The following is a 13,525-nucleotide window of genomic DNA, read 5'->3' on the forward strand; positions in this document are numbered from 1 at the left end:
TACCTACATGGTACATACATGGTGTATATACCTACATGGTACATACATGGTGTACATACCCACATGGCTCATACATGGTGTACATACCTACATGGTACATACATGGTGTACATACCTACATGGTACATACATGGTATACATACCTACATGGCTCATACATGGTGTACATACCTACATGGTACATACATGGTGTACATACCTACATGGTACATACATGGTGTACATACCTACATGGTACATACATGGTGTACATACCTACATGGTACATACATGGTGCACATACCTACATGATACATGGTGTACATACCTACATGGCTCATACATGGTGTACATACCTACATGGTACATACATGGTGTACATACCTACATGGTACATACATGGTGCACATACCTACATGATACATACATGGTGTACATACCTACATGGCTCATACATGGTGTACATACCCACATGGCTCATACATGGTGTACATACCCACATGGCTCATACATGGTGTACATACCCACATGGCTCATACATGGTGTAGATACCTACATGGCTCATACATGGTGTACATACCCACATGGCTCATACATGGTGTAGATACCTACATGGCTCATACATGGTGTACATACCCACATGGCTCATACATGGTGTAGATACCTACATGGCTCATACATGGTGTACATACCCACATGGCTCATACATGGTGTAGATACCTACATGGTACATACAAGGTGTACATACCCACATGGCTCATACATGGTGTAGATACCTACATGGTACATACAAGGTGTACATACCCACATGGTACATACAAGGTGTACATACCCACATGACATGACAGTACAGGTTCAGCACCTACCTGCCAGGCTTCCACCTTCTTTATATCTGCACATGACCCGTTAGCGAAGAGCCCTTTTCCGGGCGTACATGTATACATGTCCTGCAGTGCGTGAGCAATGGAGTACACCGCTAAATACACATTGTAAGATATCCGCAAATGGATAAAATCCAGGTAGGGGGTCTCCACGCTGGTGATGTTCTCCTGTCCCGTACAAGCCGTAATGTTACCGTTATCCACATTCTTCTTTGAGCCCTCGGGCATGTAACAATTAAACGTTTCCTCCCAGAATTCTTTGAGAAAACCATTGCTGTTAGACATTTTGGGGTGCACTTTTTGTAGGAATTCACGAAACCCCGGAATTTGTCCTGCCCGCAAGGCAAAGCCGATAGTACCTCCAATGACGTGGAAGTATTCCGGGATGGCGATCAGTGACGAGCTGGCCCAGGCCTCGCTGGCGAGCCAGATGCGACCAGTGACGTTGCGCCTGACAATCTCCTTAATGAGGGGCTCGAGGTCAGGGCCGCTGGAGAAGACCACAATGACCTTAGCGGTTGATTTCTGGATGGTGGTGACCAGTTTTTCAATCTCCTCGATCGGTGAATACTGTGAGATGAGCTCGCTGAAATCTATGCAGATATCTCGCTCCTCTGCTTCTTCTCGAAACTTCTCAATCCCCGGTCGTCCATAGTCATCGTCTGCCGCAATGGTCCCCACCCAATTCCACTGGAAATACTCAATGATGTCGGCCATGGCGGTGGCTTGTTGCTCGTCATTGGGCATGGTCCTCAAAAAAGATTTGTACTGATTTTTGTTGCTTAGAAGACGACTAGAGGAGGCGTAACTAACCTGCGAAAGGAGACAAGAATGAGTGAGGGAGTATATACAGAGAGTATACAATGCGCACAGGGGAGAACCAGCAACATGTGAGGACCTTTAGAAGACATTGGACAGTTAGGCCCTCGCCGCCACAACCAGTTCTGACTTTTATAACATTACTATTTTTTTATCAATGCAAAAATCGCTTTCTAACCCCTTAAATGCTGCAGCTGCTACTGATTATTGCATCTATAGAGGTTAGCAATAGTTCTGTAGGACTATAGGCACTGCCAAGTTTTTCATTGTGGCATCTACGGCAAATGACTTTCTAACCCTTTAGATGTTGTAGTCGCTACTGACCACAGCATGTAAAGGGGTTAATGACGTTCTGTAGAAATGCATGTACAGCGAAAAACAGCGAGTTATGTACAACCTCACCCACTGCTGGAAAATGTTTAAATTAGCTGTCTATATATATATATATATATATATATATATATATATATATATATATATATATATATATATATATATATATATATATATATATATATATAATATATATATACAGTATGTCCACCCATATCCTGTCCACCGCCATTAACTTGAGAACGGCGGCAGCTATAGGCATAGAAGTGGTGTCTAGGTATAGTAAAGTATCCATGCGCTATGCAGTGAAACCACCTATAGCGCCACCTGGTGGAAAACAACGGAGTTAGTATTTTTATTTTGAAAACGGAACGAGATAGAAAAAAAAATGAATTACAAAGTTGTATGTCATCAATTCAATACGAATCCACACCTTGCATACAGAAATGCTATGATATGAAGCCCATGACCCCCCCAAAATATTGAATGCTGGTCACGCATATGGCGCTCATTAGTGGCCCCCGTCAGCTGCAATGCACATCTGGCCTCTGCACAGCATACTGTATCTGGCTGCAATGCACATCTGGCCTCTGCACAGCATACTGTATCTTGCTGCAATGCACATCTGGACTCTGCACAGCATACTGTATCTTGCTGCAATGCACATCTGGCCTCTGCACAGCATACTGTATCTGGCTGCAATGCACATCTGGCCTCTGCACAGCATACTGTATCTGGCTGCAATGCACATCTGGCCTCTGCACAGCATACTGTATCTTGCTGCAATGCACATCTGGCCTCTGCACAGCATACTGTATCTCGCTGCAATGTACATCTGGCCTCTGCACAGCATACTGTATCTGGCTGCAATGCACATCTGGACTCTGCACAGCATACTGTATCTGGCTGCAATGCACATCTGGCCTCTGCACAGCATACTGTATCTTGCTGCAGTGCACATCTGGCCTCTGCACAGCATACTGTATCTGGCTGCAATGTACATCTGACCTCTGCACAGCATACTGTATCTGGCTGCAATGCACATCTGGCCTCTGCACAGCATACTGTATCTGGCTGCAATGTACATCTGACCTCTGCATAGCATACTGTATCTGGCTGCAATGCACATCTGGCCTCTGCACAGCATACTGTATCTGGCTGCAATGCACATCTGGCCTCTGCACAGCATACTGTATCCTGCTGCAATGCACATCTGGCCTCTGCACAGCATACTGTATCTCGCTGCAATGCACATCTGGCCTCTGCACAGCATACTGTATCTGGCTGCAATGCACATCTGGCCTCTGCACAGCATACTGTATCTGGCTGCAATGCACATCTGGCCTCTGCACAGCATACTGTATCTTGCTGCAATGCACATCTGGCCTCTGCACAGCATACTGTATCTCGCTGCAATGTACATCTGGCCTCTGCACAGCATACTGTATCTGGCTGCAATGCACATCTGGCCTCTGCACAGCATACTGTATCTGGCTGCAATGCACATCTGGCCTCTGCACAGCATACTGTATCTTGCTGCAATGCACATCTGGCCTCTGCACAGCATACTGTATCTTGCTGCAATGCACATCTGGCCTCTGCACAGCATACTGTATGTGGCTGCAATGCACATCTGGCCTCTGCACAGCATACTGTATCTGGCTGCAATGCACATCTGGCCTCTGCACAGCATACTGTATCTGGCTGCAATGCACATCTGGCCTCTGCACAGCATACTGTATGTGGCTGCAATGCACATCTGGCCTCTGCACAGCATACTGTATCTGGCTGCAATGCACATCTGCACTCTGCACAGCATACTGTATCTTGCTGCAATGCACATCTGGCCTCTGCACAGCATACTGTATCTGGCTGCAATGCACATCTGGCCTCTGCACAGCATACTGTATCTGGCTGCAATGCACATCTGGACTCTGCACAGCATACTGTATCTTGCTACAATGCACATCTGGCCTCTGCACAGCATACTGTATCTGGCTGCAATGCACATCTGGCCTCTGCACAGCATACTGTATCTTGCTGCAATGCACATCTGGCCTCTGCACAGCATACTGTATCTGGCTGCAATGCACATCTGGCCTCTGCACAGCATACTGTATCTGGCTGCAATGCACATCTGGCCTCTGCACAGCATACTGTATGTGGCTGCAATGCACATCTGGCCTCTGCACAGCATACTGTATCTTGCTGCAATGCACATCTGGCCTCTGCACAGCATACTGTATCTTGCTGCAATGCACATCTGGCCTCTGCACAGCATACTGTATCTGGCTGCAATGCACATCTGGCCTCTGCACAGCATACTGTATCCTGCTGCAATGCACATCTGGCCTCTGCACAGCATACTGTATCTCGCTGCAATGCACATCTGGCCTCTGCACAGCATACTGTATCTGGCTGCAATGCACATCTGGCCTCTGCACAGCATACTGTATCTGGCTGCAATGCACATCTGGCCTCTGCACAGCATACTGTATCTGGCTGCAATGCACATCTGGCCTCTGCACAGCATACTGTATCTGGCTGCAATGCACATCTGGCCTCTGCACAGCATACTGTATCTGGCTGCAATGCACATCTGGCCTCTGCACAGCATACTGTATCTGGCTGCAATGCACATCTGGCCTCTGCACAGCATACTGTATCTCGCTGCAATGCACATCTGGCCTCTGCACAGCATACTGTATCTGGCTGCAATGCACATCTGGCCTCTGCACAGCATACTGTATCTGGCTGCAATGCACATCTGGCCTCTGCACAGCATACGGTATCTTGCTGCAATGCACATCTGGCCTCTGCACAGCATACTGTATCTCGCTGCAATGTACATCTGGCCTCTGCACAGCATACTGTATCTGGCTGCAATGCACATCTGGCCTCTGCACAGCATACTGTATCTTGCTGCAATGCACATCTGGCCTCTGCACAGCATACTGTATCTCGCTGCAATGCACATCTGGACTCTGCACAGCATACTGTATCTTCCTGCAATGCACATCTGGCCTCTGCACAGCATACTGTATCTTCCTGCAATGCACATCTGGACTCTGCACAGCATACTGTATCTTCCTGCAATGTACATCTGGCCTCTGCACAGCATACTGTATCTCGCGGCAATGCACATCTGGACTCTGCACAGCATACTGTATCTTGCTACAATGCACATCTGGCCTCTGCACAGCATACTGTATCTGGCTGCAATGCACATCTGGCCTCTGCACAGCATACTGTATCTTGCTGCAATGCACATCTGGCCTCTGCACAGCATACTGTATCTGGCTGCAATGCACATCTGGCCTCTGCACAGCATACTGTATCTTGCTGCAATGCACATCTGGCCTCTGCACAGCATACTGTATCTTGCTGCAATGCACATCTGGCCTCTGCACAGCATACTGTATCTTGCTGCAATGCACATCTGGCCTCTGCACAGCATACTGTATCTGGCTGCAATGCACATCTGCACTCTGCACAGCATACTGTATCTGGCTGCAATGCACATCTGCACTCTGCACAGCATACTGTATCTGGCTGCAATGCACATCTGGGCTCTGCACAGCATACTGTATCTTGCTGTAATGCACATCTGGGCTCTGCACAGCATACTGTGTCTTGCTGCAATGCACATCTGGCCTCTGCACAGCATACTGTATCTGGCTGCAATGCACATCTGGCCTCTGCACAGCATACTGTATCTGGCTGCAATGCACATCTGGGCTCTGCACAGCATACTGTATCTTGCTGTAATGCACATCTGAGCTCTGCACAGCATACTGTGTCTTGCTGCAATGCACATCTGGCCTCTGCACAGCATACTGTATCTTGCTGTAATGCACATTTGGGCTCTGCACAGCATACTGTATCTGGCTGCAATGCACATCTGCACTCTGCACAGCATACTGTATCTGGCTGCAATGCACATCTGGCCTCTGCACAGCATACTGTATCTGGCTGCAATGCACATCTGGCCTCTGCACAGCATACTGTATCTGGCTGCAATGCACATCTGGCCTCTGCACAGCATACTGTATCTGGCTGCAATGCACATCTGGCCTCTGCACAGCATACTGTATCTTGCTGCAATGCACATCTGGCCTCTGCACAGCATACTGTATCTTGCTGCAATGCACATCTGGCCTCTGCACAGCATACTGTATCTTGCTGCAATGCACATCTGGCCTCTGCACAGCATACTGTATCTTGCTGCAATGCACATCTGGCCTCTGCACAGCATACTGTATCTTGCTGCACGTTGTGCAATATGGCAGGTGACACGTTTGCACAAGCATCTGTGATACATGGTCATAGATCCTGCAATGTTGGTGGAGGGGTCGCATACACCTGCTGTGTGATGTGACCTCACAGAAAGAAGTCCAATAGGGTCAGGTCAGGTGAGCGGAGGCCACTCCACACAGCTCCATACCCAATGACTTGTAGGAGATCTCCATGAGGTGTCGCTTCACGTCCGCAGCCTTGTGAGTTTTACACCTTCTAATCACAGCATTTCTGTATATAAGGTGTCGATTCAGATTGAATTGATGATGCCCAACAACTTTGTAATTCACTTTTTTTCTCTATCTCGTTCCGTTTTCGAGATAAAAATGCTAACTCCGTTGTTTTCCACCAGGTGGCGCTATAGGTGGTTTCATTGCATAGCGCATGGCTACTTTACTATACCTAGACACCACTTCTATGTCTATAGCTGCCGCCATTCTCAAGTTAATGGCGGTGGACAGGATATGGGTGGACACACTGTATATAGGTGCGGTGTATACAGGATATGGGTGGACACTGTATATAGGTGCGGTGTATACAGGATATGGGTGGACACTGTATATAGGTGCGGTGTATACAGGATATGGGTGGACACTGTATATAGGTGCGGTGTATACAGGATATGGGTGGACACTGTATATAGGTGCGGTGTATACAGGATATGGGTGGACACTGTATATAGGTGCGGTGTATACAGGATATGGGTGGACACACTGTATAGCATCTCATAGAGAAGTGTCATACCCCACTACATATTCAGAGGAGGTAGGGAAGAAGTTAACATGCAATCACGTGTTCAATACTCTATTAATACTTCTGATGCTGGTCAGTGTAACGTACTAAGATCTAGGCCGAGAGACTAAAAGCTATGGTAAGATGGCAGATCCTGGGGGTCACACATAGGCTTCTGTCATAGTGTCACACTCAAAACCCGCCAACTGTCATGGTGGCATCAGACACTGTTCACATTGCAGGTTCTGACACTCTGCCCAAAGGATTCTCTGGTGTTTCTGATCTACAAAAGCAGACTCGAGTGTCGACCAGCTGTGTGCTCATTCTTAGACAGACTAGCAAGAGTTAACCTAGGGTTAGGGTTCTGGGATCACATGTAAGCCTATCACATCTGCTCCTCCCATACTTAGTTTGGAGGAGATCTTCCACCCACGCCGACTATAGTTTCTGCTGTGTTGGTCTGTTTGCTGGAGAGAGAGTAGCCTGTGCTTGGTGTTATGGAGTTTACCCGTCGTCTTCTTGTTTCCTTATACCTTTCTGTGTGTGTGTGCTGAGTGACAGAGTTTTGGTTTCCCCTGTTTGTCTATTTCTGGGGGTTAAATGACACTCCTGTTCCAGCTTACTCGAGGGAGGAGGTACAAGATCAGGGCTGGTCAGGAGCAGGGCCAGGAAGGAGACTCAGACATCCCCACCATTAGGGGTATCTCTGAGAATAGTGATGGCACATCTGGTCTGAGGGTGAGATAAGGGGCACCGCTTTTCCACTATCCCCACATGGTGACCATCGGAGGGGAAGGTGGAGTAGACTGACGGAGAGGCCTCCTATATTCATAAACCACTTAGACGTCGTGGATCTTCAGCCCCCGAGGTTACAAGGCGAGGCGCGGCCACTGCAGTAAACGGGCAACACAAAACTGCACAAAACTGCAACCGGAGATTTGTAAGACATGAAACCCGTGAAATGCTGGACATCCTTTCATTCTGGGGAATTAGATTTCATCAGTGGACAATTGCTCTAATTGTGAAACTAGGTCTATAATTAGGAGTGTAATTATGCAGCTCGTTATACTATTTGTGCTGTAATTCTTTCCTTACCTCACTATTATCTGTGGTTGTCTTGTGGTTTGTGGTCAATGACATCTCTGCTTGCGAAGTCTGCGAAAGCCGATTTATGAGACCGCGGCCGATACCTGAAGACAGGAATGGCCACCATTGCCCACAGAAGTATAAATTTATACAGCAAAATACCTGCAGCTTCACTCTCGGAAAACGATATCTTACATTCTTGGTTCCACTCGTTAAGGTCACATTTCCAGTCCCTGCAGTTCACGTCTTCAGCGTTTAAAAATTTGTTTTTTCAGATCTTCTTTTTTGTTAGTTTGGTGTTAATATTTGCTTATTTTTTACAAATTTGTCATAACTCTGAAGGGAAGAAGCTACTTTTTGAACATATTTTATTAAATATTAGAATTTACCCTCCGTGTCCACTGAATCCGGGGCTCGCGATCACTCGTCTCAGCTGTTTGAGACAATTTTGTTTTCTTAGCTTTTGGATTAACTCGCCCAATAGATGGTCGCTTTTTTGTGCAGCATTTTAATAAACCGTCCCTAGTATTACGCCCCTCAGTAATCGCCGCACACTGATCAGAGATCTAATGGGTGAATATATATATATATATATATATATATATATATATATATATATATATATATATATATATATATATATATATAAAAATATACAGTACAGACCAAAAGTTTGGACACACCTTCTCATTCAAAGAGTTTTCTGTATTTTCAGGACTCTGAAAATTGTAGATTCACATTGAGGGCATCAACACTATGAATAACGCATGTGGAATGAAATACTTAACAAAAAAGTGTGAAACAACTGAAAATATGTCTTATATTCTAGGTTCTTCACAGTCGCCGCCTTTTGCTTTGATTACTGCTTTGCACACTCTTGGCATTCTCTTGATGAGCTTCAAGAGGTGGTCACCGGAAATGGTTTTCCAACAGTCTTGAAGGAGTTCCCAGAGATGCTTAGCACTTGTTGGCCCTTTTGCCTTCACTCTGCGGTCCAGCTCACCCCAAACCATCTCGATTGGGTTCAGGTCTGGTGACTGTGGAGGCCAGGTCATCTGGCGTAGCACCCCATCACTCTCCTTCTTAGTCACATAGCCCTTACACAGCCTGGAGGTGAGTTTGGGGTCATTGTCTTGTTGAAAAATAAATGATGGTCCAACTAAACGCAAACCGGATGGAATAGCACGCCGCTGCAAGATGCTGTGGTAGCCATGCTGGTTCTGTATGCCTTCAATTTTGAATAAATCCCCAACAGTGTCACCAGCAAAGCCCCCCCACACCATCACACCTCCTCCACCATGCTTCACGGTGGGAACCAGCCATGTAGAGTCCATCCCTTCACCTTTTCTACAAAGACACGGTGGTTGGATCCAAAGATCTCAAATTTGGACTCATCAGACCAAAGCACAGATTTCCACTGGTCTAATGTCCATTCCTTGTGGTCTCTTCTGCTTGTTGCCTGTCCTTAGCAGTGGTTTCCTAGCAGCTATTTTACCATGAAGGCTGCTGCACAAAGCCTCCTCTTAACAGTTGTTCTAGAGATGAGAAGGTGTGTCCAAACCTTTGGTCTGTACTGTATGTATATATATATATAAAAAGCAGAACATATCCTGATGGATTTCAGATCTCGGTTATGAAAACTGCCCCACAGTCAGACTGTTCTAGTTGTCAATAGCAACCAATCAGAGCTCAGCTTTCACTTTTCCTTTGCAGCTTCAATGCTCAAAGCTGCACTCTGGTTGCTATAGGCAACCAGAACGATCTTACTCTGAGACAATCTTCATAAATGAGGCCCCAGTTAATTCTGCAGTAGCTATAGGCAACCAAAACAATCTTACTGTGAGGCAATTCTCATAAATAAGGTCCTAGTTACTTCTGCAGTGGCTATAGGCAACCAGAATGATCTTACTGTGAGGTAATTCTTGTAAATTAGGCCCCAGTTATCTCTGTAATGGCTATATGCAGCCAGAACAATCTTAGTGTGAGGCAACTCTTATAAATGAGGCCCTAGTTACTTCTGCAGTGGCTATAGGCAACCAGAATGATCTTACTGTGAGGCAATTCTCATAAATGAGGCCCCAGTTAATTGTGCACTAGTTTTTGATAGCTATTGCTGTAATTACAGACTTTAGAGCACGTTATCTGGTTGCCCCACCTTAGCGACTTTATGGTTGTTGCCACTTTTAGAGTGACTCTTTGAGCTTTAAATTCTTTAAGACCCTTTGGGTAAAAACTGTGGTTTTGCATCCAACTCACAGACAAACATTTTCTCCTTTATTTCTATAGATCCTAAATTCTAGGGGCCAAATGTCATGAAGGGGTGAGGGGATCGCAGTATTTTTAGTCCAGTTTTAAAGACGGGCCACACAAAATATCAGTCAAATGGGGCAAAAACTGTGGTTTTGCATTCAAGCGGCTGCAGTAATATAAAACCCTCCCGATAGAGACAAAAAGCAGAGTATGAAACTGTAGAAGTGATTTTATATAATAAAACGTGATTATCATGGGTTCACAGCTCTTCCTGTGATGTGCAGCCGCTCTCAGCTCAATTATCTCTGGATTCATGGCAAATTTAAAGGAAAAGTCCACAAAGAGCAGGAGCCTCGGCCCGGGTTCCGGATAGCTACTGAGGGACACTTCACTAACAGACTTTCACGGGCACCGGCGGTGACCGCTGACAGAACCGGGATCGGCTGGAGCCCATCGCGGCAGAGATCGGTACTCTGGGGCAGCGTCTGAACTACCAGTGAGTAAAAAGACCTGGCACCGCAGCCCCTGTCTCTGCCTTTCAATTACCGGCACCATTGCCCAGCGCTGTGGCAATGGTGACTACCACCACCCTCGTCACCCTCCCTGGGGTAATCCTGCTCCGCCTGTGGGGAGCGACACCATCCAGGCTGCACCCGACATCTGCCCTGGTGAGAGACCCTGCAGCGGCGGCCCCCATCCCTGGCCACATACCACAGGTGGTGTCTCGATCCTAATAGACTTTCCTAAACCCCTACTACTACCTCCATCCTCCCTGCCACCCTCCAATCCTCCTTCCTGTACGCCTCAGAGCAACGGAACCGGGCCAGGCCACCCCTTGGCAATGTGGGCGTAAAATTGGCCGGGTTTATGTAAACCCTGACAAAAGTGATGGTTATATCCAATTTGAATGGGCGTAAACTTGAGGTGTTACTTTAACTTCCCTATTCTACCAAATCTGATGTTGGTAACTTTACCATTAATGTAATGTTGGTAGTCAATGGTGGTCTAAAAATTTTCCATTAGTCTTGAAATGTGCCCTGAGTGCAGAGTGTCAGACCACCACTGATTTACTGTTGGTGCTCCTAACAATATACTACCAATATTTTACATCCAAGAGTCAAATCTACACGTATCTAATATTAATGGTTATATCCTAACGACAGGAACGGAAAGAACACTATTGTAGGTGTTTGCTATCGGCCACCTGCACAGACTGAAGATCTGGATGAATTCTTTGTACATCAGATGTCTTTGTTCTCATAAATGTCCGACACACTGATCATGGGAGATTTTAACTATCCAGATATTTGTTGGGAATCTCTCTGAGGCAAAACTTATGGGTCCAGAAAATTCTTATCTTCTCTTGCTGACAGCTTTATCTTTCAAAAGGTCGATGAGAGAACCAGAGAATCTGCCATCTCGGGCCTAATTTTTACCAACAGGGAGGAAATGGGTAAGGGAATTTTTGAGGCAGCGATCATTCTATCTTCGAAATTTGGATTAGAAGTGGAGGAAGACCTGTGAGGTCTCAGACTTCAAGATTGGACTTCAGAGAGGCAAATTTTAAGACGGTAGGAAAGGTCCAGTGGCTGGATGCTACAAAGGATCGAAATGTCAAAAATGATGGGAGATTTTGCTAAATTAAATTCTAAGTGCACAGTCAATAACAATCCCTTTAAGAAAGAAGAATTTGAAGTATTTAAAGAGATCAGGATGGATGAACACAGATCTTAAATTATTGATAAAAAGGAAAAAAAAATGTATAGCAAATGAAAATAGGGGGCACATCTGAAGAAGCATATAATGCTGTCTGCGGGGCAAGCGTTAGAAGAGCTAAAGACAATAATGAAATGAGGCCTGCCAGGGAGACTAAAACCAGTAAAAAATGTTATTTGGGGCTATGCCAAAAGCAAAATAAAAGTCAAATATGATATAGGATTTTTACAGGATGAAAAGGGTGAAGTGGTCAAAAATACTGTTAAGAAGACCAAACTTTTAAATTCCTATTTTGCATTTTTGTGTCCTCTAAGAAAGAAAATGTAACCTCAACTGATCTTCACCGTACTATTGCAGGAATAAAAGACTCAAAAGAGAGATGGTGAGGGAAGACTTAGCTAATTTAAATGAAATTAAATCTCCTGGTTCAGAGGAATTACACCCTAGAGTACTGAAAGAGATAGCAGAGGACATAGCAGAACCACTAACCAGAATCATTGAAAATTCCTGGAGCCCCAGAAGATTGAAGAATGGCAAATCTTGTCCCTATCTTCAAAAAGGAAAGAAGATGGAGCCAGGAAATTACAGACCTTGACTTAGATAAGAACACAGTAGTTAACCAGATCCAGCATGGGTTTATAACAAACAAGTCATGCCAGACTAATCTAATTTCCTTCTATGATGGAATCACTGCCTGGGTGGATCAGGAAAACGCAGTTGACATAGTATATCTTGACTTCAACAAAGCATTTAAGTATCTCATACCATCCTTATTGAAGAAATGACCAAGTATGGGATTGACAAGGCTGCAGTTAGCTTGATTCATAACTAGGTCAGTGATCGTACTCAAAGAATGATAATACATGGATGCACGTCCAACTGGAAGAGTGATTCAAGTGGGGTACCGCAAGGTGCTGTCCTTGGCACTGTGTCCTTTAACATTTTTATAAATGATTTAGATAAATAAACTGTAGGTAAACTAACCAAATTTACAGATGATGCAAAGCTGGGAGGGATAGCCAACACTTGAGAAGACAGAGAAAGGATTCAAAAGAGACTAGAGAAGCTGAAACAGAGGGCAACAACTAATATTATGGTATTTAACAGATAGAAATGCAAAATTCTATATCTAGGCAAGAAAAACTAAAATAACATCTACAGAATGGGAGGAACAGAACTAAGCAACATCAAGTGTGAAAAAGACTTGGTTATACTAATAGGTCACAGGCTGCACAGGAGTCAACAGATTGACGCAGCAGCAAAAAAGGCAAACACCGTTCTAGGATGTATTAATAGAAGCATATAGTCTAGATCACGTGAAGTCATTATTGCCCACTACTCCTCTTTTGGTCAGACGTCGTCTGGAATACTGTGTCCAGTTCTGGGCAGCACATTTTAAAAAAAGACATACATTGAAAAACTGGAGCAAGTTC

General features: G+C 45.2%; 1 protein-coding gene across 2 annotated transcripts in view; it reads right to left on the bottom strand.

The window, feature by feature from the left end:
* Positions 1 to 13,525, bottom strand: part of CASR (calcium sensing receptor) — a 220,895-nt gene that overhangs the window by 54,261 nt on the left and 153,109 nt on the right. For both annotated transcript variants that reach the window (XM_075334868.1, XM_075334869.1), the window contains one exon: positions 846 to 1,673. In XM_075334868.1, the coding sequence (XP_075190983.1) occupies positions 846 to 1,673 (828 nt within the window). The remainder of the gene's footprint in view (positions 1 to 845; positions 1,674 to 13,525) is intronic.

Source organism: Anomaloglossus baeobatrachus, chromosome 2, assembly GCF_048569485.1.
Source record: "Anomaloglossus baeobatrachus isolate aAnoBae1 chromosome 2, aAnoBae1.hap1, whole genome shotgun sequence".
Lineage (NCBI taxonomy): Eukaryota > Metazoa > Chordata > Amphibia > Anura > Aromobatidae > Anomaloglossus > Anomaloglossus baeobatrachus.